This window comes from Haemaphysalis longicornis, unplaced genomic scaffold (assembly GCF_048455015.1).
Source record: "Haemaphysalis longicornis isolate Haplotype H1 unplaced genomic scaffold, Haemaphysalis longicornis Haplotype H1 scaffold_2, whole genome shotgun sequence".
Lineage (NCBI taxonomy): Eukaryota > Metazoa > Arthropoda > Arachnida > Ixodida > Ixodidae > Haemaphysalis > Haemaphysalis longicornis.
This window is the reverse complement of record NW_027526295.1, coordinates 263256679-263282136: the sequence shown is the minus strand read 5'-3', so window position 1 is coordinate 263282136 and position 25458 is coordinate 263256679. Positions and strand designations below refer to the sequence as shown.

General features: G+C 46.8%; 2 protein-coding genes across 2 annotated transcripts; one reads left to right on the top strand and one right to left on the bottom strand.

Annotated features, from left to right (window-relative positions):
- Window positions 1–2950: 2950 nt before the first annotated feature.
- On the bottom strand, window positions 2951–6750 carry LOC144170579 (sorting nexin-14-like). The gene has a single exon (XM_077700464.1). The coding sequence runs from the start codon at window positions 6433–6435 to the stop codon at window positions 3811–3813; it is 2625 nt and encodes an 874-aa protein (XP_077556590.1). The 5' UTR covers window positions 6436–6750; the 3' UTR covers window positions 2951–3810.
- Window positions 6751–7211: 461 nt separating this feature from the next.
- On the top strand, window positions 7212–23936 carry LOC144170584 (nucleotide triphosphate diphosphatase NUDT15-like). The gene is made up of 6 exons (XM_077700469.1): window positions 7212–7339; window positions 8707–8764; window positions 14334–14542; window positions 16849–17032; window positions 22723–22919; window positions 23799–23936. The coding sequence occupies exons 1-6, from the start codon at window positions 7330–7332 to the stop codon at window positions 23891–23893; spliced, it is 753 nt and encodes a 250-aa protein (XP_077556595.1). The 5' UTR covers window positions 7212–7329; the 3' UTR covers window positions 23894–23936.
- Window positions 23937–25458: the final 1522 nt, after the last annotated feature.

The window sequence follows — 25458 nt, the reverse complement described above, 5'->3', positions numbered from 1 at the left end:
ATCACTTGCAGTTCAACTTTGCCTTCAAGCCAAACCCAGTATACAAAGGTAAGTTGTGTTGTAGGCCTAGTTGGAAATGTCTTTAGTGAGGCTCAGTTCTAGGTGCCTGCAGTGTGCTTCTTGGCTATTCTAGTCTGGTGCGGGGGGGTTCAATTGAGCCTGCACACGTTGAGCCAGTTCGCAGCAGTTCAGTGCCGGTATTGCCATACAATTTAAACAGCAGAATGAGATTTGCACTTTTTCATCTGCCTCTGCTCCTCTGCTAGGAGCGCAGGCAAAGCCGTGTAATCATCTTGCACTCATCTGCACTGCCAGTCAATCAAACAATGCTGTCCACGTGGAGCAGGCTGCATTACTGAAACGGATGGCAAATTCCTGCACTGCCTGAACAAATTCACTCAGTGCAGGCAAATTGAACAAGCCCTCTATTGTGAATTGCATGCAAGTACCTCCTGCATGCTTATATGGCTTCCATCTTGTGCTTGCATGCCAGTGCACCTACCTACCTCGCCACATGTTTTTGAGTAGTCAATGAGCATAAGAGCCCCCAGAAAAATTTTATTGTTACTAACATACACAAAGCGTGTGTTGCATTTTGTTTTGTTGGTTTTTTTATTTGTTGTAACATACACAAAGCGTGTGTTGCATTTTGTTTTGTTGGTTTTTTTATTTGTTGTTTATAGGAATAGTATATCCCTACGATATCATAACCCACAGCTTCTTGTCTCTGTTTCTTTGAGAATTTTTTCTACATCGTCTTGAGTTACTGTTGGTACCTTGCCTACCAATTTAGTGCTGTCAGCAGTGCTCATTGGGCTAGCATTGTTAATGTGCAAATCTTCATAAAACCTTTCCACTACTTTCATTAGCTCATTCATTTGCTAGTGCCTTGCCACTTTTGTCTTAGAGTGCACACATTCTATCTCTGCCAATAGCAACCTAATTTCTCTTACTAAACTTCCCCCTTCCTTTTAATGTCTCCTCCTTCTTTGCCCCAATATCTCTGACCTTGCTTCTATTACTCAACTTTGACAACTCCGCACATTCTATTTGCTTCCTTGCGCTTGACACTTCCATTCTTAATCTCACAACACATCTTTCATTTTCTGAAAGAGTTTGCGAGCCTCCGTTTCAGGTTCTCCGCCTACTACAACTGCCACCAGTGGCATGAGGAGAGTTTCATTTCAGGGGGAAAATCCCCGAAAAGAATGGACACGAGGAGAGGGGAAAAAAACAAAAAAAAGAAAAACACCTTGGGATGCAGTGGACATACTCTGCATGACTTTCTGATTTCTTCCTTGCAAAAGGAAATGTTCACCAGCAGTAGTGCCTTGAGTATAGAATGAAGTTTTGTCTTTCACTCCAATAACCTCCCTAAAACCCCACTCCCCACAATGCCTCTTGGACTTCGTACTACTGTTGCTTCTTTCTTCCACCAGGCGCTTGCAATGCACGGAGTTTCTTCAGATTGTGAAGATGTTGAATTCAACATCGAGTCTTATACCGATAGTAAGGCAATAGAGCTGGATTTTAGATTGGAGGAAAAGGCTGGCTGCGCAGGGAAGCCATCCTTGCCCCAGGAAAAAAAAAACATTGCATGGTATACGAACGTAGTATTTTTTGCCCAAAGGAGGGTATTTTGCAGAAAAAAAAAAAAAAAAAGTACTGTTATTATGGAAGTGTTTATGGGGCCACTAAGCAAACATAACAAAAGCTTGGCCTTTTAAAGGAACTCGGGCAAGAAATGTGGAAACGATACCGCACAATTTTGAGTTGGTTTAGGATTTGTCAATCATGCTCGGAGCCTTTTTGGCCAATTTATATGATTTTTTTTTTCTTTTTCACAAGAGAAGTGCCCCTGCACCAGAGTTCAGATAGTTGCCCAAGTCCACAGGGTGGAATGCAATGGATTGCATATGCATTTATCCTGCAGCACGTCTAAACAAACAAAAATTGAACAACCATCACTAAATAGATCAACATAAAATTCTGCAGACTCCAATGTCACCAAGCGGGACAGTAGACTAGTGTGATGCCAATGCAGCAGTTCGTTGATATAGCTACAAAGGGTGCCCAACATTTTTTCTTCCTTTCCTCTGAGGTTAAGGCTCTAGAGTTTCACTGAATAAGGAATAAAATGGCCACCCACCGCTCCTAACTATCTCTCTCTCTCCCTCCCCTCTCCCTTTTTCTGAATAAACGTTTTCCAACAACAAGAGATCAAGGAAATTAAACTGCACAATGCAGCCATAAATAGGAGTGGAATTGTTCTATCTGAGCTAATAGACAAAGTGCAGACAAAGACAAGATATACCGTTGATGGACAACTGAAATTGTACTCGTGTAAGCACAGACAAATGGAGTAACTTGTGCACATGCCAAGAGTAGCTGTTTACCCTAGCCCCATGGCCTCACTAATGTCGCACACTTGCAGGAATCCCCAACTCGGTCAAAAGCAATGGCATCCCCGTACATCGTCATGACATTAATAAGTGTCAAGCCAGCTTTCATTACGACATTGTCATTGGAAAAAACAGATGCAGGTGGGTCGAGATTATGCAGGCCATTGCTTTTGACACAGCTGATTACTCCTGAGCGAGGGTGTCATCTGTGACCCACTGAAGCTAGAAATAATGTCTTCCGTGCAGCACACTATAGCTAATTTTTTACTAATTTTCTCTTCGCATGGGCAAAAGTTCCTGTACCTTGCTAAAATTTATACATTAGTAGCTTCCGTCTCTTCTATGCATATTTTGTCTATGTTCTCAACGTGCTCCTCACCACAAATAAAAAGAAATGTTTATTCAGTGTCCTTTTTATTGGATATGAAATGGTGCCACTTTTAATGATGCAGGGCGCACTAGCTGCATTCTCGCCATTTATAAATGTTCAAGGATATGTTTAACATGTCACTTGGCTGTAAGAAAAAAAACTAATCCCCTACTGCAAGTAATTTAGCAGTGCCATTTATTTACCATGTAACTACATTTTTCGGCACAACATCCACTTGAACAAAAACATAGAGTCTGGACAGATAAATCAGCATTCAGTAGTGAGCAGCACAGCATCGGTGAAGTGCACAAATACCTTATTGCTCTCTGTGCTGCTTGCTAGCACTGGGTCTCGAGAATTGATATGGAACATCTTTTCACATGAACTAAACATGACTGCAGTCATTCTTGGGCTGCTACTAGACAAAGTTTTATTGATTGCACAATGTAGGTGTGACAGAATATAGAGTTTACCTATATAGTCTTGGAATGTTCTGAAGTGCTACGTTTAGCATGCCATCGTCAATTTAGGGCGGTACCAAAGCATCTTGTGTAAGATGAGCAGCCCATTTACATTAACCAACTACACCACCAGTATATTGGAAACAATTTTGACAAAAGGCTGTCCTTGGTTAAATGCATTAATCTGAACAGTCAAGGCAATCCCACCCTAATGAGCATTTAAGTGCACTGTGCAAGAGCACAGAGCAATAAATCACAAAGTCGAGCTTCTTGTAATTCGGCTAGCCAAAACATTGAGTGGTGCTACGCTGGTTACTCTGAGTAGCTGGTAAACTAAATGCGGGAGTGTCGGCAAGTGGTGCCAGTTGTTACACTACTAATAAAAGGTGTTTCGAGATCTTAAACCTTTTATCGTGTCAACGTTCATTACCGTGCAGTTTTATGGTGGGAAAGGACCACTTGGATTGGCCGTAGCCACACACAATCTAATCCGCATAAATAAAACCGGATTCGTAAGCCAGGTGCGGTGAGGTGACTAGACATCATGGCGAGCAAAGGGTTGCCAACAGGCATGTTCTCACGCAGCCCATCCCTTCATTTCGGGAAACATTTCTTCGACAAGGAGGTCGAGTAGCACATAGGAGATCTGCTTGTTGAGCAGCGGCTGCTGGATTGCCTGGAACACCGTCTCGACAGCCAGGGCGTGGCATCGCGAGCCAATCATGCGCACTAGAATGTCTGGGAGGAACTGTTCCATCTCGCGGCGAGTCTCTGCAGCTCGGGCACTTTTGTGCGCCTCGGTTCGCGGCGTCTCGTCGTCCCCCAGCACGGCCTGGCTGAGCAGGTCGATGATGAGCGTCAGCCGTCCCGGTGCCAGGGCCTGCCTCAGCTTGCCCTCCAGGTAGCGCTCCGTGATGCCCTGCACGGAGTGGCGCAGCAGCGGGGCCAGGGCCTGGAGCAGCCGCAGCGACCACGGGGCCGTGTGGAAGAGAACGTCGGCCAGGTGGACGCCGTAGTCGTACACAAACTCCATGGCACTGCTCTGGGTGCACAACTGGGAGGGCAACCGTGGCGACTGGCCCTGGCGGTTCTTGTGCGCGGCGGGTGGGCGTGACGTGCGGGCCTGCCTCCTGGGGCCCTCCAGAAGGTCGGGTCGCGGCCGTGGTGGGGTCTGCTGTGTGGAAGCGAGGAATGTCTGCAGGAATGGCTCCAAGTGTTGCCCTTTCTCCTTCAGCAGCCGCATTGGCACAGTGCGAAACATTTTGCCCAGGCGTATGTCCGGCAAGAAGCTGGCGGTGAACTCCACGTCAAGGCGGAGGAAGCTGTACAGGAGCTCAGAGCTCCGCAACGGTGGCAGGCTCAGCAGGTCCTGAAGGTACTTTTCGAGCACGGCTCGACACGTGTGCAGTTGCTGCCTGGCTGGCGACCTGCGGGGTGGTAAGGCTGTGACTGCTAGCTCCCCATGGAATTCCTGCAGTTTTGCTTCGAGCACGTAAAATTCGTGGTGCCTCCGTGCCACTGCCCAGTGTAGATCTTCTGGGCTGTCCCCATTGCCAACATCGATGCGCTGAACTTCCACCACAAATGCTACGTAATGACGGTGCTGCATGTCCACTCGTGTCTCCGTTCGAGGAATCGACACTCGCCAAGCGCTCAGGTCCTTGAGCCTCGAATCGCCTGCGATCAGTGGCACCTCTGGCAGCACCTGTGGCTCCTCAGCAGACTCCACAATGTCATGCGGTGCATTTTCTTCGAGGCCATCGTCCGCCGTGGCCCATAAAGCATCTTTAAGTTTGTGACCAAGCTTTGCTACAGTCCAGCTTTTGCCAGAACCACGATCCGGGCCCTTCTGTGTCTCATTGATTGTGCGTGTCTTGCAAACAATCTCAAAGTACCGGTCACTTTCGAAAAAAAGGGGGCAAAAGACTTCCTCCACGAGTGAGTACACACTGTCTGATGCAGCATAGAGCAATGGTGACTTCTGGAGCTCTACGATTTCTTCTGGTCCACGCTCCAGGAGGGCACGTATGTTTTCTGCTGTCCCAGGCGCAAGCGGCACTCTTCGGGGTGCGTCCTCTCCCATGTAGACAGCATAAATCTCACTAGCTTGGTCATGCAATTCAATGTGATCGTCAGGGGTTAGTTCTGGATTCAGTATGCGCATATGGAAGTCTTCAAGAGCAGCATAAAAATCATAGAGATGCCTTGCACCCTGGTCCCGGAGAAACTCCAAGAATGACATCTGTGTGGCCGGGTCTTCAAGCACTGACTGAAGGTCACGTGGGTGACGGATGCCCTGTGCCGGTGACGGTGGTGTCTTAGCAAAGTGCTCCAAGAACTCCACCCGTGGGCTATCCAGCGGGAGTATGGCCATCGGTGCCTTGTCCAGAAAGAGGAGGAGCAGATGGTTTACGATGTCAGGGTCAGCAATCACGTCCATCGCCTTGAGAAGTACGGTGTTGCCAAGCAGTTCACGCAAGAGCGTGCAGGCGCTTTTGCACCTAACATAGCGCGCAGGCAGCAGCCGAGATACCAGGCTCTCCGACAAGAGGCGCAAGTACTGATGCTCGGATTCACGGCTCGCTACTGCTACGTGCACCTGGGAACCCAGACTGTTCAGAACAAAGCGTCCCTGGTCAGTGACGTCGGACATCATGACCTGAGACCTGAGGTAAGCGTCTAGGTGGGAGATGGCGGCCTGGGCTACGGGCCCCGTGATGAACCGCACCAAATCCACTTCTGCAGCGCGCCGGCACAACGACGCAAGTAGATGACGGATCACAAGGCGCAGTTCGTGAACAAATGCTTGGTCACTGCTGAGCTCGCGGAACCAGATGTGCACATATTCGCGCAGCACTCCGTTCAAGAAGGATTCTAGTGCCTGGTCAACTTCTTTCGGCACATTCAGGTCTTTCCACGGGAAAAGAGCGTATTCATCAGCAGAGTCGTTGACTCCGTCGCCAAAACGACGCTTCGGACGCTTTTTTTCGCTGTGCTGTTGCCTCAGGCACAAATCAGGCACCTCAATGTGCCCGTGCTTGAGAAGCCGCATCCAGATGCCTCCACATATGAATGAGCAGATCACAGTCACTCCGGACAGCACGCCCAGCCATAGAACGCACGCTGCCGCGATTCCCAGGACCACGACAACGGCCGATGACAGCAGTTTGTCGTGGCAAACAATCACACTGTAGGAATGCATTTCCGATTGACGTCCAGAACTGTTGTGGCGTGGTTCACCTTAACACCGTAACAGGATCACACAACACCGCCCAGGCTGGAAGGCCCCGCTTTCTCTTCGCGCTTGCGCCAAACACGTGCGCGTGCGTGCAGCTTCGGTGTCCATTATAGCCGTTTAAAATTTTTTCGCGTTTCTTGCTTTCCAATAACAACGGTGCTCACCCATTAGTTTACGAAAGCGCGCCAGTCGAGTACGGAGTAATGCGGCCTGGGGTTTCGCTTGGCTTTCGGGGATGCCATCACGCCGTCTGATGCAGCGGAAGTGACGCAAGGAAAATCATGTGATACGCAGCTACCATAGAGTTTCATACTAATATACACTAGAGGGAAATGTGGCGCCACCGTCTAGGGGAGCCGCGCTTCGGCGAGCGTGCCGTCATGTTCCGGGCAGGCACGTTCCACTTGTCCTTGGCATGGCTCACGAACAGGCTGAAAAGTTGGCTTTGGCTGCAAAAATGCAACAATATTACTGCAGAAAATTAATCGAATTTGTTCTGTTATCAAAAAATAAAAGCTCCATAAAGATTGATTTGCCAGGGATTATTTAGAAGCTTCGTGAAAGATGAACAGAAAAACAATGTTACCCCTTTTGGCTTCAAGACGAAAAAGAAGCCATGTGGCTAACCAAGCCAAGGAGGCGAGGAACGTCGCTAGCTGCAATGGCGCCACTCACGGCGGCACGCGAATGCAGCGCCAGATTTCCCTCTAGTATATATTAGTATGAAACTCTATGGCAGCTACAGTGGCGGCGCCAGAGGCTGTTTTTGTGGCGCCGCTTGTTTGTGCCGCAATTTTCAAGTTTTACTGTTCCACTTTGATTTGGTTGCATTCACCGCTTGTGCGGTATCTGCGCCCAATGGAAGAGGGTAAGTAGGACTTCCAAGTTTTGCAAGCCGTCACTTCGATTGATACCGGTGGGATCGCACCACGCTTTGAGTTGTCTTTCTCCCTACTGGACCACATTTCTTTTCGGAACTGTCGGCAGCCAGCCAAGTAGATACGGATACGAATTTAAGGCTTTTCCCTTTGAAACGCGCGAACTACCTCACTAGACAATGCTGTGAGTGTCCTAGCCACACAGTTTACCATCTAACACTTCACATCAGTCAGTCCTTGCTGCACTAACACACCACAGAACAGAGAGGATTCACGTGACCAAACTGCCGGCATTATTTATCACTGCTATCAGAGTCCGCTGCTATTGTGCCGGCAGCCGGCACAGTAGACGGTGTGGAAATTTTCCGGTAGCCGGCACAGTAGTCGGCGTGAAAGTTTGCCGGCAGCTGACTCAGCAGACCTCACACATCTTCCGTGATAAACGGACTGTTTTTGTGCCTAATTTTATCTTGTGAGTGCCAAATAAAGTAATATTCTGTGTCAAATTCGTATTTGAAATACTTGTCTCTGTGGCGAGGATCTTTTCATAGAGATATGGAGTAACATACAAAATGGAAACCTCAAGGGAATTATAGGGCAGAACAAGGGTCGAGTGGTAGATTACAGGGGAGATACGTATTCTATTCATGTTGTGCATAGAAAGTGAATCCGGAAAGACGTCAGGTCAGACTTAAACGATAAATGCCCCCTTAGATGGGTGGAAAAACAAAAGGTGTAAATTTTCCCCTGGTTCTTGGATTTTTTTTTTTTTGCAGGCATTGCTCTAGCTCTCTTGTCTTGATCTGTGCGACAGGGGTAAGTCAGAATACATGTTTGTTTGGCGGATCTTCGTAAATAATGCAAGAGTATGCGGTGACCTACTATTACACTAGAATGGGACACCTAGATTTGCAGCAGTGCTTTGCAGGCACAGGCATATAAGTGTGGCCGGATAAATGCCACCACTTCGGTCTGTCCACAAATAATCAGAACTGGCATGCCGGCTGCAAGCATTGCTGTTTCTCCCAAACACGCAGTGTGCTGAGTCAGCTGCCGGCAGACTTCCACGCCGACTACTGTGCTGGCTGCCGGCAAATTTCCACACCGTCTACTGTGCCGGCTGCCGGCACAATAGCAGTGATAAACAAATTCCGGCAGTTTTATTATCCAGCTATCCAATGGGGGTGAAGTGCTGGCAACAATCCACGCAGCCTACTTTTCCAGCTGCCGGCAACACAGACAGTTCCTTTCTACTCATATCCGAAACACACCGGAACAATTTATGTCTCTGTAACCCTACAGAGAAGCCAAGCAATCCGCTGGAAACAGGCTCTTGTTTTCTCCCGCACTTTTCCAGGGCAAGGTCCAAACGAAGACGGCGCATCTGGCTCTGGGGATTCGAGCCCCCTTCAAAAGTGAGTGCGTTTTGAATGTATCGTGTCTAGGCTGCCAGACCTTGTACATGTTGTGTTCAACTTGCCACGAACGTCGTTGCATCGAACAGCATTTCACAGAAGCCGTTCTGTTGAACAGCGTTTAGTCAAACGACGTTTCATTTTGGCGCCACGATGGTACTGAAGCATTGAAGGACGTACAACTATTGAAATACACAGACAAGGATGCACGGGCAGGATACTTCTCCACAAGAAGAGTGAAAAGTTCCCATTCAAGAACGGAGTGAGGCATGGAGACTCTCTCAAAAATTGTTTACAGCTTGTCTTAAAGGGGTAATCGGGAAGCTTGAATGAGAGATTTCAGGGATGCGAGTGGATGGAAAATACTTGAGTGACTTGAGGTTTCCAGATGACATATTCGTGTTAAGTGAACCAACAGAAAGTCGGCAAAAAATGCTTAAGGAGGTGCGCTGGGAAAGCTCCCTGAAAGGATTAAAGATGAATATGAAGAAACTGAAAGCAGTACGTGTTAACAGGACATGTAGAAAGCCTCACCTTTGCCCTAGGCAGTTGGATTTAGCTATCTTGGACAAGCGGTCAGTGCTCACCCCAGCCACGAAAGAGAAATCTGGCTTAGAATTAACGTGGGCTGTGGGCATTCGGCAAGCACGCTCAAATAACGAGTGGTAAGCTCCTTCTATCCCTCAAGAGAAGAATCTACAACCAACGTGTACTGCCTGCGATGACTGATGGGGCAGAAACATCATGCTTTACTAGTGCCTTGAAAGAAAACGGGTCAGCTCAACAAACAATGGAAAGAGGTATGATAGGAGTAACACTTTAAAGGAGCCATGAAGAGAAAATGCAAGTTGGTTTTATTCGAAAGATTTCGTGTTTTATAGTGCCCCCAGCGCTTGTCCGGATACAAACGGTGCTTTATTCACTGAGAAATTGAACAATTTAGGTTAAAATTTTGATTTTCCCGCTCAATCGTGCGTTTTCGTGGCCCCAAGTGACATCACGGGAACCGACCGCTCTGCAGCCTAGAGTACCTTCATTCACGCATCCGCCGTACAGGGTAGAGACACGTAACGCTGGCGCCGCCATGTTCGGTTGCTCGCTCGCCGCCGAAGCAAGTCATTGTGTCAAAACCGCGCTAAAATTATCGCCGCAACGCGGTTTACTGAAGAAGTTTGAATCATATTGTCTGTTTCGCGTTGCTAGGTCTCGTGGGAAACGAAAAGAATAACGCGTTGAGCCCGTTGGCCCAATTGCGGCGGCACGGGACCGGTCAAAGGTTGTCTCCACCCTGTAGCGGTGTTGGTTTGTTCCCGCGTTTTTTTACGTTCCGTAACCTAGATGGCGCCACCATACCGTGGCAAGCGTTTGGTTTGTTTTTGCCCGCATTTAAACCTGGCTTGTTTTTGTTCTGGGAGAAAATATTCGTTCCCTGAAACAGTGCTCGCTCGACAAATGGGGTCACGTAAGACACCGTTGCTTGCGTCAATCGGCCAGTGTCGTCTGAGACAACCCCAAGCCCCATAGTGCTGTGCAGCTAAACCAAAGCATGCTGTGGGCAGTACGAACAGCAGAACGCATCAGTACTTCTATGTTTACATGTGCTTTCGTAACTTCCACTGTTTGCCCCATCATTCCTATTGCTTTGTAAAGAATGTGCCCTAAATTTAAGCGCAAATCGCTCGTTCGTCTAGTTTGTAAGCTCTACCTAATTTGCGTCTGCTTCTGCCAGCCTCCGCCAATCGCAGAGCTTAGCCCATGTGACATCACAGGTTCTGTTGCGGGAAATGAGCTGGTGGGTCGCATGACCATTCCCGTTTTTCCTAATTATGTAGCTTATTTGAGCGAAGTTTACGTTAAAAGTGGTGTCAGTATGATTCTAACGAGACAATCTTTTGAATGAACCAAACTTGTGTTTTCTCTTCATGGCTCCTTTAAGATAGGAAACCAGCATCCCATATCAGAGGACGAATTTCGAGGGGAGGGCATACAAGTGAACTTGGGCTAGGCATGCGGGGGGTGAGAACTGACAACCGGTGGACCATTGTCGTTGCAGAGGGGACACCGAGAGATGGGATTAGAGCTAGAGGAAGACCATTTACTCTATGCAGAGGTGAAATGAGGAAGTTTGGATGGATAGATTGGCCTAGGGCATTGCAAGACAGGAGTGGTAGAAGGAGCGTAAGAAAAGCCTTTGTCCTGCGGTAAACAAAAATGGGCTAATTATGGTGGTGATGATGACACGAAGTGCGCTTAACTGGTCCCATTTGGTGTGCATGAACAGCTAGCTGATAGACAACAAATGTCGCTTTTGCGCATGCCCCTGTGTCATGCATAAAAAACATTGCAGCTTTGTTTTAACTGATAAAAGCAACACAAGAGGGACCACTGTGCACATGCTTGTCCCAAAGTATAGCTTAGAGGTTTTGGTGCGGAAGAAAGTTGTGATGAGTTCGTATGTTGCTGGCATGTATGTGGATGCCTTAATCAGTAACTTTTCACTTGTACATGGAGGAGCTTTAAACAACTGTGCACGGGAACCAAATTTTGCATCAGCAGTTACGCATACATAACTGACAAGAAGTTAGTCAAAGATGCTACCAGATATATGGCTCCATGGTGTGTATAGAGGCCTTACAGTGGCAATGTATGATGAAAGACAAAGCGCATATAAAGTATGAGGAAGCCAGTTCTCAAGACCGCACAATCTAGTCTCAAGACAGTGCAATGGTCAAGGTATCACGCGTGAATCATGCAACGAAAAAGGTGACTACCGTAATTACCTGATTCTAATGCGCACCTTTTTTCCGGAAAAATAGGCCGAAAATCGCATGCGCGCTAGAATCGGATACGAAACCGAAACTGCCAAAACAGCGGAAATTTCGTCCCACCCATCGCCATCGCCATCTCAAGATGGCACCAAAGCATTTAGCAACAATTTTTCGAATGCAGGAAGCATAGGCGCCTAGGCTCTTGTATCGTCGTTCACACAAATCGTCAAATCGTTTCACTTGCGCGCTTGATAACAGCAATGGCAGCAGTGGCTCTCACGCGTTCAAAACGAGCAATCGGCTGAAGCATGCACCTCTGGAGAAGCTCGCGGGATGGGCGTGCGAGGCATGGGCCACGATCCCATCGACCATGGTTGAACGTTCGTTCAGAAGTGTGGCATCGCGAACGCTCTTGACGGCACTGAGGACGAGATAATGCGGTCAGCGGAAAGCGAGGAGTGAGATGAGCGAGATTACTTCGGGAAATAAATCACCCATATCTCTCGAATTCGTTTGTCTGGGTCACAAAGTTCCGTGCGCGTTACAATCGGAGGTGCAAGTTTTTTCTTTTTTTTTTTTTTTTTTTTTTGCCAGGAAAATTGGGTGCGCGTTAGAATCGGGGGCGTGTTAGAATCGGGTAAGTACGGTACATCCGCTGTAGCGCTCCTACACAGATCGTTAAGGGAAAAGCAGGCATTATAAGCGTAAATTTTTATCTGCTAAGCTGCAAAGTTTATGCAGCAAGTGTCTGATTCCCTGACAGCAGAAGGATGCCAAACCATTGCCACAGTGAAGTGCTATAGGGGTTTTCCAAAGTTGCCAGCATCACACATTCTGCTTTCGGTGTCTGCTCAACCACCTGCAAGAAACTCGAAGCTCTTTGAACAGACACAAATGCATAGCCATACTATCTTGTGAAGAGAGCACTGAGTTCACGTGCAGCAACCAGCGATAATTTCCATTTATGCTGTCGTACAATATAGTTGCTACAGTGCATTCATGCCTGGAGAAATAAAATTTCATGTTAGAACTCCATGTGCTGGTTGCAGGCATGCTTACACATTGTGCGAATTTGGGTCTTTGTATGGATTTATGCTATTTTGTAGCGATATCTATCATGTGTGGCACTACCAAACTTGTTAAAGCCGGGACATAACTAGGTGGCATTCAATGAAATATGCGAGGTTATTCTGATAAATAGGCTTAGAGTACTGCCTTTGATGAAATAGGCATTCTTTCATATATAGCCCAGTGTGCAGTCTTGGGCAGTAATTAGTTACTAGTAAAGCGTTGCTGGTAACTAGTTACTTTTTTCAGTAACTGTAACTGTAGCTAGTTACTTTTTCAGTAACTTGTAACTGTAACACTGTTACTTTTTGCGCGGTAACTGTAACAGAAAATACCATTACAGTTACTTCTTGTTTTATAAAAAAATATCCAACAGCAACACTCGTTACAGGCCCACGTATATTTGACGCTTTCTACTTTTTTAGACTTTCTCTTTCCGATGTCCTCTCCACCTTTCCACAACACGGCTCCCCTTGCAGTTTAGGAAATTATGTCTTTAAGAGGATTAACTTTCCTTCATAAGTCCGAGGTGGGAGGTCAGTCTTCAAGCTGATTTCTTAAAGCTTTCCCCTCATCTTGAGTGGAGCAGAAATAAGAAAAAAATGTAACTGGCAGGAAGTTGTCAAGAAAGACCACTGCAGAGGCGCTCACCTAGAATGGGGAACCCATATGACACCAAGGCTGCATCAGCAAAAAAGTTGATGCAACAAGACGATTGTTGGTGCCAAGATTGAGTGTGCCCCTTTTAAAGACAATAGTTTTTTTGGGCTACTTAAATGCAAAAGTTTTGGTCTGTGTCTGTCTGTCTGTCTGTGACTCGATTCAGCCACCCGGCCAAAGTGTAACAGAAGCTTCGCAATATTTTTATATACCCACAGCCAAGTCTGAATGTCCAAGTCCGGTGGCAATGTTCATACTTGTCAACGTTGCTGAGCAAGAACGAGTCATTATGAAAATATAAGGCAGAAAATCAATACATAAGTGATATTTGCAGTGTTCCTGTATTAAAAAAATTCATGGATGCTTGGTTTTTGCGATAGCGAATTAAATACTACATCAACGGCAGAAAACCGTCGCCTGCTGTTGCCCGTGCTACTATAAATAAATAAAAATAAAATATAGCTCCTGGCGGCATTTAAGAAATCAAACAGCAGCAGTAACAAAAGGTTCCACTAGATAGGCTCCACGTTCCGCTTGGAATGCTCGTGGAGTAGGGCAACATGGTTCTCAATTCACGCGCGTCTCTGCCATATGGTAGCGACCTAGAGTAGTGGAACGTGGTAAATTTAAATTGACTTCAGTGAACTGCGTGTTATCTTAGGAAGAACGAGATGGGAGAGGAACAGCATGAGAGGTGAGCGAGAAACAGGAGGGAGGCATTTACTTGGCAGGGGTGCCAGTCGACTATAGTCTTTTGTAGACATTTGCAATGAAAGGACAAACTACGCGGCCATTTTTTTTAGGTCCCCTTCGTCTAGGGTTTTACCACGGGCAATTTTGACTACCCGTGTGCCTTCTGGCGTTTTTATAAATAAACTCTTATCATTTGGTTTGCGATTTATTACTTCGTTTTACGCAGTAGCGTAAAACTAACAGTTGATTCTAGTATTTAATGGAAAACCATTTAAAATCTGCCCGTCCTACCGAAGAAACTTCAGTGCCTACTTTGACACTTTCTGGCTGTTTTATTTTTCCAGTGAATGTCAGTTTTGTCTTGGCTCTTTGGATCACAGGTACATGCAGTTATGTGCGGAGTTAAAAAGCAAGCTCAAGGCAAGCCAGTTTCAACTTGAAGTGCTCGAGGAACTTCGTCGGACCACCCTGGACAGCATGACGAAACAGGCACAGGCACTTCCTCTGGAATCTCTCGTCCAGTACACGGGCAGTCTGCTGCATATGCTGAGGACAAAGCACAACCTGAACTTTGAAGAAAATTGTGAAGGCGAGTCAGTCAAAATTATTCTTTCGCGTCGTGTATTGGCAAAGCGCTCACCAAATACAATTTGTATTTGGTTTAGGCTAGGACTGCATGTATATGTGTTCATAAGCGTGCGCAGGGTTCTCGATTAGGGGGGGGGGCGAAGTCTTAACTGAACCCCCCCCCTCCCTCTGGAACTCCCGACCTCCTCCCACTGAAGGCGTAACAGTCTGAACGCAGTGGAAAGACGAGGAATTGTTATAAAATGTTTATTTCTATGAAATGAAATTGCAACACCTACAAAATATTTCTGGGCAGAAGTTTTTACTTTCATGTGTAACATCGGCGTAGGGGCAGGTCCCAGGGCGGATGCGGCATCAATTTCACAACGCGCTGCCGGAAGAACTTCCATTCCCCCTAAAACACAGAAACATATGACATGTGCACACCTGTCTTTTGTAAACTGCAACGTGATTCCCGTGCATACCGCTCAAATGCTAGCTTCTGAAATTTGTAAGAATTGAAGAAGGTAATATTGTCTGTTATGAAACTCTTTTTATGCGGCTATTTTGCTCAGTACTAGGCACATCATTTGCGAGGAAAAGTAGGAGGAGGACAAGCTCCGCAGTAGCTGCAAATATGAAAATGAAGTGGTAACGTGTTTCTCACAGCGACCTGCTTTTGGTACCCGCACTTCCGGAGCTGAAAGTAAACAGCCTTTAGAAGGCAACATGAGGCTTCATCGGCTGCCATGATCATGAAAACACACGCGTGGTCGTAACCCTACGGGACAGTTTCAATTGAGTTAGGGCATGGGGCAAATTTGGCGCCCCCCTCCAGATTATTAGGGGGGGCGGCGGTCCCCCCTGCCCCCCCCCTGTGCGCACGCCTATGTATGTGTTTGAGCAGTGCTTTCAGTTTTTAGTGAAAGAAGGTTGTGGGATATTTGTTAATTGCAGAAAGGGTATTTGGATGCTGTAACAGGCTGGCAGACCACACTGCCTTGGTGAATGTTGTTTGAAGAAATGACCCTCCCTGCAAAGTGTGGATGGGCAGGGTAGCTTTATTTGCTTGCTGCAAGAAGCATTTCTGCACAACCTGAAAAAACAGACTGTATCACACATCATACACGATGTCTAATTTGTGGGCGCTAGGTGTTATCTGCACATTCTCGTTGTGAGCACGCTGAAATTTTGGCTTCTTATTGATTGGATCTACTGTATTTTAGTGCACTGCGCTTTGGCATCCGATACTGTGGTTTAGCGGCGGGGACAGCATGGTAACCGAGCAAACGATGGGAAGACCGGAAACTGAAAGAAAATGGCGGCAAAGTGTTTTGCGAAGTTGGGAGGAGGAGGAAAGTGGTTTGCCGAGGCGGCGCGAGATGCTCCTCTGGAAGTGTGAAGGGGAGGGCAGTATGCTGAGCTCGCGCCAGACACGTGTGTAAAAACCGCCCTCGGCTTCTAGTGGCACCCGAGAAAGGAAACGCAAAACCAGGCATCCATGAAAGCGAACGTCTTGTTCTTTCAAGTTCACAAAAAGCACAGAAGCCCAGCACGTTCATCGGTTCTGCGGTTCCTTCGTCGTCTTCCTCATTGCGTGGTCCATCTGAACCGCATGACATTTGCACGGGAGGTTCAAACACGATTTACAACATGCTCGGCGGCGACGACGCGCTTCGGGATAACAACAGATTAGCACATGCCGCCGTGCGTTCACTGATCGCGCGGTCACTTCCTGAGATGCAGCAGCTATGCGCCTTGACCAAGAAAACTGCAGTTTGCTCTGCGCACAAATTTTGCATTAGCAAGTATCTAATCGTCAGGCACTTGTTTTTTAAATTCAGTTTGTGGCCGTCAACGCGCCTCCCTTTTCACTGTAATGCCTGCACGGCATTGTGTGTATTAAGTAAATAAAAGAAAATGAAGATGAAAAGAAATGAGGCCTATTAGAACACCAGCACTACTGTGCCTTTTGCGTGCTGCTAGCTCGATGCTATCTGTAGTGGACATTTTGAGAGTACATTCATTTCCCGGTTGCGACAGCCGCTTTTCTGATGGAGGCAAAAAGTAAGAATGCCCGTGTGTGTGAGATTTCGGCACACGTTAAAGATCTCCAGGTGGTCAAAATTAATCCGGAGCCCTCCACCATGGCGCCCCTCATCGTCTGCGTTGCGTCGGCGCATTAAACTCTGCAATCAATCAATCAATCAATCAATCAATCAATCAATCAACCAATCAATCAATCAATCAGTCAATCATTTTTAGACTGCAGTGGAATGTTTGAGCCTCCATGTGAACTGTTTCTGGTGCTCTGTCTTTTCCCGGCAGCAACCGTGAATCAGATCTGGAAACAGATAGACAGCTCGAAAGTTCCACAGGACAAGAGGCCCGGCATTGGCGTGGCAGTGTTTGTTCTGAGCGAAAAGCACCCTGAGAGTATCCTACTCGGCCGGCGCAAGAACACCATTGGCCACGGACTGTACCAGGTACCAGGAGGACACCTCGAGTTTGGGTGAGTTCTTTTCCCTGTGGGTTTGCAGCTGCAACAAACAAAATGGGGAACGTTCAACGGTGATGTCGCCTGCCTTCTGATGTGGGCCATGTCTTGGCAGTTACTACAAGCTTTAAAGGGGTACTGACACCAGTTTTTGGTGTTAATATTATTACACAGTTCGCTTCCTTTACTCATCAGAATACCCTGGCTGAAATATGAGTGGCCTGCGATGCATGGAACATACTTCAATTTGATCTGATTTATTGCGCTGTTGGAACAGCACGCGGAGTGGTGCGCAGCAAACGAACATCAGTGTGACATCTCTCCGTGAGGGGGAAAAAAAGAAGTGACATTGCTGTCTGCCTCCAACGCTCATCAGAAGCTCGTGATGTCACTTCACATGCGCGGCCCGGCGAGCGGCGATTGGGCGCTGGGGCATGCACGAAGTAATGCATGTAGCCAGAGGTACAGGCATAACCGCTGCCCAGAAAGACACTCTTGCCAAAAATAAAGTTTTACACGTGGGAAAGGAGCCAATAATAAATCCCAGAATCGCAGCAGAAGCCGCCACCAGGTCTTTTATTGAAAGCAGTCACCAAATTTCCGCCACAATGCTAAGCCTAATGCCTTCAAGCAGCTCATCCGCTCAGCTCTGGTGGCGGGGCAGTCGAAACGACGCCTCCTCTGGTCTTTGCAGTGTTTTGACGTCATTTTATGATTCTGTCACGTGCCCTCCAGTCTGGAAGCGCGGGAAACCAAAATGGACAATTTTCAGGCCGTTCAGTGTAATTAATTATCGTGCACTCAAGTATTTAAAGTGCTGTTTCGATTTCGCCAGGCCGTTATGCATTGATAAAATCAATAAAAAAGGAACATAAAATTTTGATGTTGGTAGTCCTTTAATGACAGCCATTGAATTACAGTTTGCGATAGTTTGTTGTAAGCAGCAGTGCAAATACTTTTACCACATGAGTGATCCCAGTGTTCGTTAAAAATAAATCTCGATAGAAATTTTCAGGGCCCAATCCCATTAATGAGACTTTTAGTCGGTAAAGCACGAATAAATTGTCTGCATAGGCACCAAATAATAGCAGGTTGTGGTTTACCAATGCCTAAATTTTTCTAACGGGAACAGTCGTTGAAAGGATCAACCAGGATTGGTTCAGTGGCCTTTCAACTGCCATTTAGCCCAGGCAAAGTGGTGGAGGAAAGAAATTTGACATGCTGTGGGCTTTTGCTTAGCATGGTTTTCGGCCTTACATATTGGTGCCGACAGCATGTTTAGTGCTTAACTGTCATAGTTCAGTTTTGAATTGTAGTTCTAGTCTAGTCGGTGCAGGTTAGCCTTAGAACACTTAATGTCCAGCATTTTGTTGTCTTTTGCTCAGCAATGCAACATCGCTTTTGCGCGCGTGTGTGTGTGTGAGGACGTGATGTCATTTCGCAGCACCTTGTAGCCATGCTCAGGCGTGTGTGTGCCTGCACAATACGTGTGCGCACTGCGCAGCCTCACAGTCTGTATGCTGACTTTTTCAAGCCTAAACTGGCTTACTACTTCTTGCATCACATGAGACTTCTGGAGTAGGAAAAATCATTGCCTTTCCATGACAGATATTAAGTAACAACTACTAGTGGCTGTTCCTTGTGGCCGCCCGTCAAAGCCTGGCTCTGTGTCAACTGAACTGCAAAAAAAGAATTCGGGCTGTGCTAGTTGGGCTAGTGCAATTCGGTTGTTTTGGTGACCACAGGAGAGAACTTACTGTTAATTTCAAGCAGAATTTATTTTTTCTACTGAAGGGGGGAATCAGTTGCTTGGCTTTTGGGATGGCTCAACTTGGGACAAAAGCGTTGCACTTTTTTTGAGGTAGCTTGATGACACTGTCGCCTGAGGAGAGTAGTTTTCCACTGTGTGGCGTCAGGACCATCTTTAGAATGTCTTGAACTTTGCAGCTGAGTGTAGTATTTGTGCATCTGGCATTTGAGGGAAGGATGCAGAAAAGGAGCTTGCTGCGTTCTCAAAGCACGATGGCAATGCGGCAGCCAAACTAAAAAAAAGGAATCATTTGACACAAAAGTGGCACAAAAGGGCAGAGGGTCACTTGAAGGGCATTATCAGTGGCTTTCGCGGAAGGACCCCGGAGGTTTCGTTTCTTTTGGCTTGCTGGGAGCAAAAAGTGTTACAGTAGTAGGCCACTTACATGAACACTGTTTTGAGGCTGCTGTGATGCTTGCAGCATGTATTTTTCTCACAATTGCCTAAGTTCGGTTTTTAAAATAAATTCCATTGCTTTTTTTAATTGCATATATGCAAGGTTAGCTGTGTTGAGTTAGTTCGCAATGCAAGCTTCCTGAGAACCGTGGCAGATCTGCTTCTTGTGACGTTGTGGTAGGTTAGTTGTGCTAGCTGCCTGTGCAGTACCACACGGGCGTTTATCTCTGCTGTTGAGGAAAGCTTTTTTTGTGTGTGTGTTGTAAAAATTGCGAAGCAAAGGCTCTAATCTTAATGCCAATGCTAGCAGCTGTGGCTGGCGTGCTGGCAGATGAAGCACGGGAACTGTAGAAGCAGTAGGCAAGAGGGGGGGCGGAGGAAGATAAAAAAAAGCAGAGAAAAACTGGCAGCACCGAGGGGCTGTTATGATGCCCACAACGATGGGCTGCGCGAAGTGCCACTCTGAAAATTTGGAAGCTGTTTCTGTGCCTGCTCGCACATGGTGACACCCGTGCGGTGGGGTTGCCATGAAGGAGCGCTGCTGATCTCCTCTTGGCCAGTGCAGTACTGTGACACAAGTTAACGCATTGGTGCTCTCTTGAGCATTGCAGCCGATCTGTGGCTTGCTCTCGCAGTAGGTGACCCTGTATTTTCATGTGTCTCGTACGTAGTCGCACGCTACGCTAGGACAAGGAAATATTCTCTCAGAGCAGTCGCAGCAGCTAACTGTAGAACCGAAACTAACTGTTTCGCTCACAGCGAATAAAGAAAAAAATAATTAGTTGAAACGAAAAAAAAAAAGGGGGAAAAGAAATATAAGGGGGCACTCTGGTCTTAAACCGAAAAGGTTTACAGTTGTGATCATAAGAATTGGAGGACATATGTAGTTTTCATTCTGATTGTAGATATAAATTTTGTTTTTGTGGAGAAGGACTACGTTCAAATTTATTTAGGTTTTTCTATTTGATTTTTTTACAGCTTTTGTAAGAAAACTGCTGGAGGGATGCAGTTGAACAAGGTACCAGTGAACTGTGCACAAATCAAGGAGTGCAATAAGATTAACAGCATCATTCTATCTGGGCTGTAACAGGAGTTACAACCAATGAAAGTTTGGGCTTGGGAGGAGGGAACCAGAAAAACTGGTTTTGGCTTCCAAGCCCAAACTTTCATTGGTTGTAACTTCTGCTACAGCCCAGATAGAATGATGCTGTTAATCTTATTGCACCCCTTGATTTGTGCACAGTTCACTGGTACTTTGTTCAATTGCATCCCTCCAGCAGTTTTCTTACAAAAGCTGTCAAAAAATCAAATAGAAAATCCTAAATAAATTTGAACATAGTCATTCTCCACAAAAACAAATTTTATATCTACAATCAGAATGAAAACTACATATGTCCTCCAATTTTCATCATCACAACTGTAAAAATGAAGTTCTTGATCAAAGATCCACGTGCCCCCTTAAGAGACTTTGCAATGGAGGAGGCTGAAGCTTGCATTAAGCCCCACCATGCAAAATTTTGAACACCCTTGGTGTGAACTAACCTCAGTACAGCAAGCAAGCAAAAGTGCCGTTTAAGCTCAATAAGCATCATCGCAAAAAAACACTAACAGAGATTTCCTAAAAACAGTGTAGTCTGATATCATCAAGAAGTATTCTAGTCATTAAACATTTGTTAGGAGGTGTGTGTAGAGCAGTAAGGTCTAAGCGATTAAGGGTTATTTTCTGTGAGTTGAAAAGTCTGATGCAAGTTAGAACAGTTCGTGTCTCAAATCGAAGCAGCCTATTGTAATTTAGTGCGAACAAATCTTTTACAGGAAAGTAGTTTTAATGAAACAGGGGACTTGCTTTAGTTACGTAAATATCCCAACAAGCGTTTAAAATTTTAGTTATGGCTCAGTATTGTTGTGTCCTATTTCTGGCACTTACAATTTATTTTTATCTGCATTTTTGTTATTTTAAATCTAGTCTCTACTGACCCTAGTGCAACGCAATCTTGTGACTGCACTGCAAAGTATAGATCTATAAGCCTACTTAGCGTATCGTTAAGCTCGTTAAAAACTCCAAATACTGCTGTTCCAAGTACATTTAATTTGTATTCATGCGTATCCGCTGTAACACAGGTGTATAACATAAAATACGCAAATACAAGCTTATTTTGAATGCCTGCACTCTTTGGCTCTTCCGGCTCCTGCTTTACAACACAACAGCAGCTACTTTGCTTTGTTGAGTAAGTAAAGGTAAGAGTGGCTAAGGCGTTCCGCTGCTGAGCACAAGGTCGCGGGTTCGATTCCCGGTCGCGGCGGCCGCTTTTTTGATGGAGGCGAAAAGCAAAAACGCCCGTGTGTACGAGATTTCGGCGCACGATAAAGATCCCCAGGTGGTCAAAATTAATCTGGAGCCCTCCACTAGGGCGCGCCTCATCGCCTGCGTTGCGTCGGCGCGTTAAACCCTACGAAAGAAGAAGAAGAAGTAAAGGTAAGAAACTATGCGTTCGCCTGCGGAACGCCTACTGTTGCGGAGGTGCTGCAGTCACACCTGTTGTCTGACATTACGTGGTATGCGGCCAGGGCGGCTTCCTTCTCCTTGCTCTGGGCACCTGGCTAGGTTGCTACGGTGACTGGCGTGCATGTGTGCCAAATGTAGAGCATATGCGCGGGAAGGCCTGAGCTGCCTCATCTCCATTTTGTGTGTATAAGTGGTTGCTATGACGACCACGAAAAATGTGTGCACTGCACCGTGTACAGTGGTACTGACCTACTGCATGCTTGGCACACTTTGCGGCCTCTTTTCCAGCGCCTGGTGACAGCTGGTGCATTATAATGTGGCGGCATTGGCACCCGTAACATTTTCAGTTGAAATGACGAAAATGCAAGTAACGGCTCCACATTTTGCGCACACTGAAGGTCCCCACCCCAGGTGGTGTAAATTAATCTGGAGCCCTCCAGTATGGCGCACCTCATAGCCCAGGTGTAGCTTCGGCGTGTGAAAGCCCCCCAAATTTGAACCTTTTTGCATCACTATGAACCAGTGAAAGGGTAATTATATCTTGTCCCTGTGGGGGCCGTCACATGCGTGCTGGCTTCCTCGCTGGCTGTGCGTGTGCGTGGCACACCTTACCCAAGATACCACGTGACTTGCGAACGAGGATGCCGCAGGACGGACCCTCATTGCGACCCCACCGGCACCTTGGCCTTTTCTTGGCCTTTCTCTTGTGCTCGTTCACACTGTTCACACTCCACATGAGTACATTAATATGCAATAACAGTATAAGAAAATTAGATCAGATAATGAAATTATGTTTGCGCGCAAACAATCTTTCCTTTCTTCCCCCCTTGATGGTGGCATATAACACCCCCCAAAAATATTTCTGGCTGTGCCGCTGATTAGGGTGTGAAAACTTGAACTGCCGAGGCCATAAATGTCTACTAAACAAATGGGACTGGCAATGCCCATGGCACCTTGCTTTTTCTGCGTGACGTTCCTTAACCAAATGTGCAGGGAGAGCTGGGAGCAGGCGGCGTACCGCGAGGTCCTCGAGGAGACTGGCCTGCATGTGCACAACGTGTCGCTCTGCTCCATTGTGGACACCATCGAGCCCGAGCAGGACTACCACTACATGACTGTCTTCATGCGCGGCTATGTGGACGAGACCAGGGGCTCCGAGCCTCGCAACATGGAGCCCCAGAAGTGCGACGGTGCGTGCACGGGGTGCGCGCATCATAGTTTGGGGGAGAATGACCAATGGAAAGTTGATTGCTGATCAGCTAAATAGACCTTTAGCACGCCGTTTACGCAAAAGGCAGCCATGAAGGACCATGTTGCGTGAGCCTTGCGATGGTGAGAGCGAGGCGGTACCTTTTTTACAAGGTGTGACTGAATCAGTCGATGTAACGGTGTCGCAGCTGATGCGACAGGGCTATCCTGAAGACCAATCGTTGCGCTTGACACTGTCGCCATCTTGATTGCACTGAGCCACTCTGGACATTTCCACCTCCCCCTTCACGCCTCCACCTCCACCTCCACCTTCCTCCACGCCTCCACCTCCACCTCCACCTCCACACCTCCACCTCCACACCTCCACCTTCACGCGAGGCCAACGTATTCATTGCCTATTTTGACGACCCTTCCGTTGACGCACTTCCACTTTTGCACATTATGTACGGCTTTGCCTACGTATGGTCTCTTTCATTTGCCCACCCAGTGCACCTTTGTGGAGCTGCTGGGCAGCCAAAAACCGCTTCTGCCATGCAAATTCCATGGCAAAATAAAATACGGAGCAGCTTGGAGCAGTTCTGGGCAGTCCAAAATTGCAAGTGAAAGAGGACTCCTTCCTCCTCCATTTCTGTAGCTGTGCAGCGTGAAGAGATGCTTATAGCGTGTGAGAGTATTCTTTAACTTATCCTGGCCACAAAACCTCGCTCTTTCTTGAAGAAACACACACCCACTTCAATTTATAATTGTTTTCATGATGGCCCTCCATTTTAGAACCTGCTTTGTCCCCCCCCCCCCCAAGAACTTTTGCATTGATAGTGGCTCTTCTCGCAACTTTTTCCTTCGTTTCGTTCTTTGTCCAGGTTGGCTGTGGTGGAAATGGTCGGCGCTTCCCTCGCCCGACCTCCTTTTTTGGTGCCTAAGGGACTTCAAGACAAAGAACCTGAATCCATTTTAGAGGAATAAAGTTCATAACTTAGTGGCCTAACAAGGGCTGTGTACATTGCTCGAATAATTCCTTTCTCATTTTGTGCTTTTGACCACTACGAAAGGAACGGTATCGCACTTTTGCCTGCGTCTACTCATCGTTGCCTACGTGGCTGTTTTTCTGTCATTCGGGTGCAGCTCTCCGGCGCATCGCAGTTCTTTCAGAAGTGGTTATTACTCTGGAGTTACTCAGTGTAATGAAAAGAATTTTCGCACAGCTAATACTTAATGCAAAAGCTTGCTTTGTGCACAGTTTAGCACGTTGTGCTCTACCAAGTTCGAACTTTATAGCTATGGGTAGTAACTTTTTATAATGAATCTCGCAAAAACTTTCGAGTTCTGCAAAGTACTGTTTTTGCGGTGTTCGTATACAAATCAACTCCTCGCTCTATGCAAAATGTCGCATTTCTGCGATAGTTTAACTAGGCTCCTGGGGATGAAAAATGAAATTGGTAAATATGGAAATAGATGAGTGAAATGTAAATTGCTGGGGTAAAGCTGTATTTATGAAATGCTCCTGTGCAGGCATTCGAAATGAAAGTCGTTTAACAATTCTATAGACGAAAGGTTATATCAGAAAATATACTAACGTCTGAACAATGGCTTATCACAGGCATTTTTGCATAACCACACCGGAAATACAGCAAACTTTCGTAAGATTCACAGAACAGTTTTGATACAAGGGGTTTCGATACAAGAGTACAAGATGCTCTTTGGAGCAACATCATTAGTGTTGCAAGTTGCTTTGTGAATGCTGTCTCTGGATTCTTTTGCCTTATGAAAGAATGTTAATTGCCTTGGTCGCACCTATGGAGTTTATTTGGGTAATTCAAGAAGATCCAAGAAATCAGAGCGGAACAAGGAAAAAATGCGGTGTGAGAGAGTGAGAGAGATGCGCCCAGTTGCACTTAATGATGCACGATAAAAGGTTTTAGGCGGCAACCGAAACTGGAGAGCCTGTGCGTAGGACGCCCATCAGGTTCGTCAGACGTCCTCCTTGACCCTTGTGTGCGTGCGAGGCGGCGGCCGTCGTAGCAGAGGGGAGGCGAGGTGCGCGAGGTAATTATCCTACGCGTCACTCTCGGCAGCCGACAACGCGCCGGCTGTCGTCCCGAGACACGGAGAACTGTGCGAAGAGTTTGCTTGAGGGAACAGTCTGCCAGCAGACATGAACAGCACTCGGACCGGTGCGCGAAAAAATACATCGCATTCAATGACTTCGCATGAAATCGCTTTTGCATTGCATATTAAATTCAAGCTTTCATCCTAGTTTGTTTTTCTCCTCTTACAGACTCGATCTAGTGCCACAATGCAGCCGTTGAAATGAAAGTTAATGTGATCAGTAATTTGTTCCGCATGACAAGGAGGGCCGTAAATCCATCTCGTTGACCGCTCTCGCGTGCCTCCTCCTCGGGAGGTCTCACGGGCGCAGGAAGGAGTAATGCGAGCGGCGGCATATCAGAGATTGCGTGACGCTATTACATCGCGCTGGAATGATACCGTCCGATTCGTCAGTCGTTACCGCGGCGGTCTTAA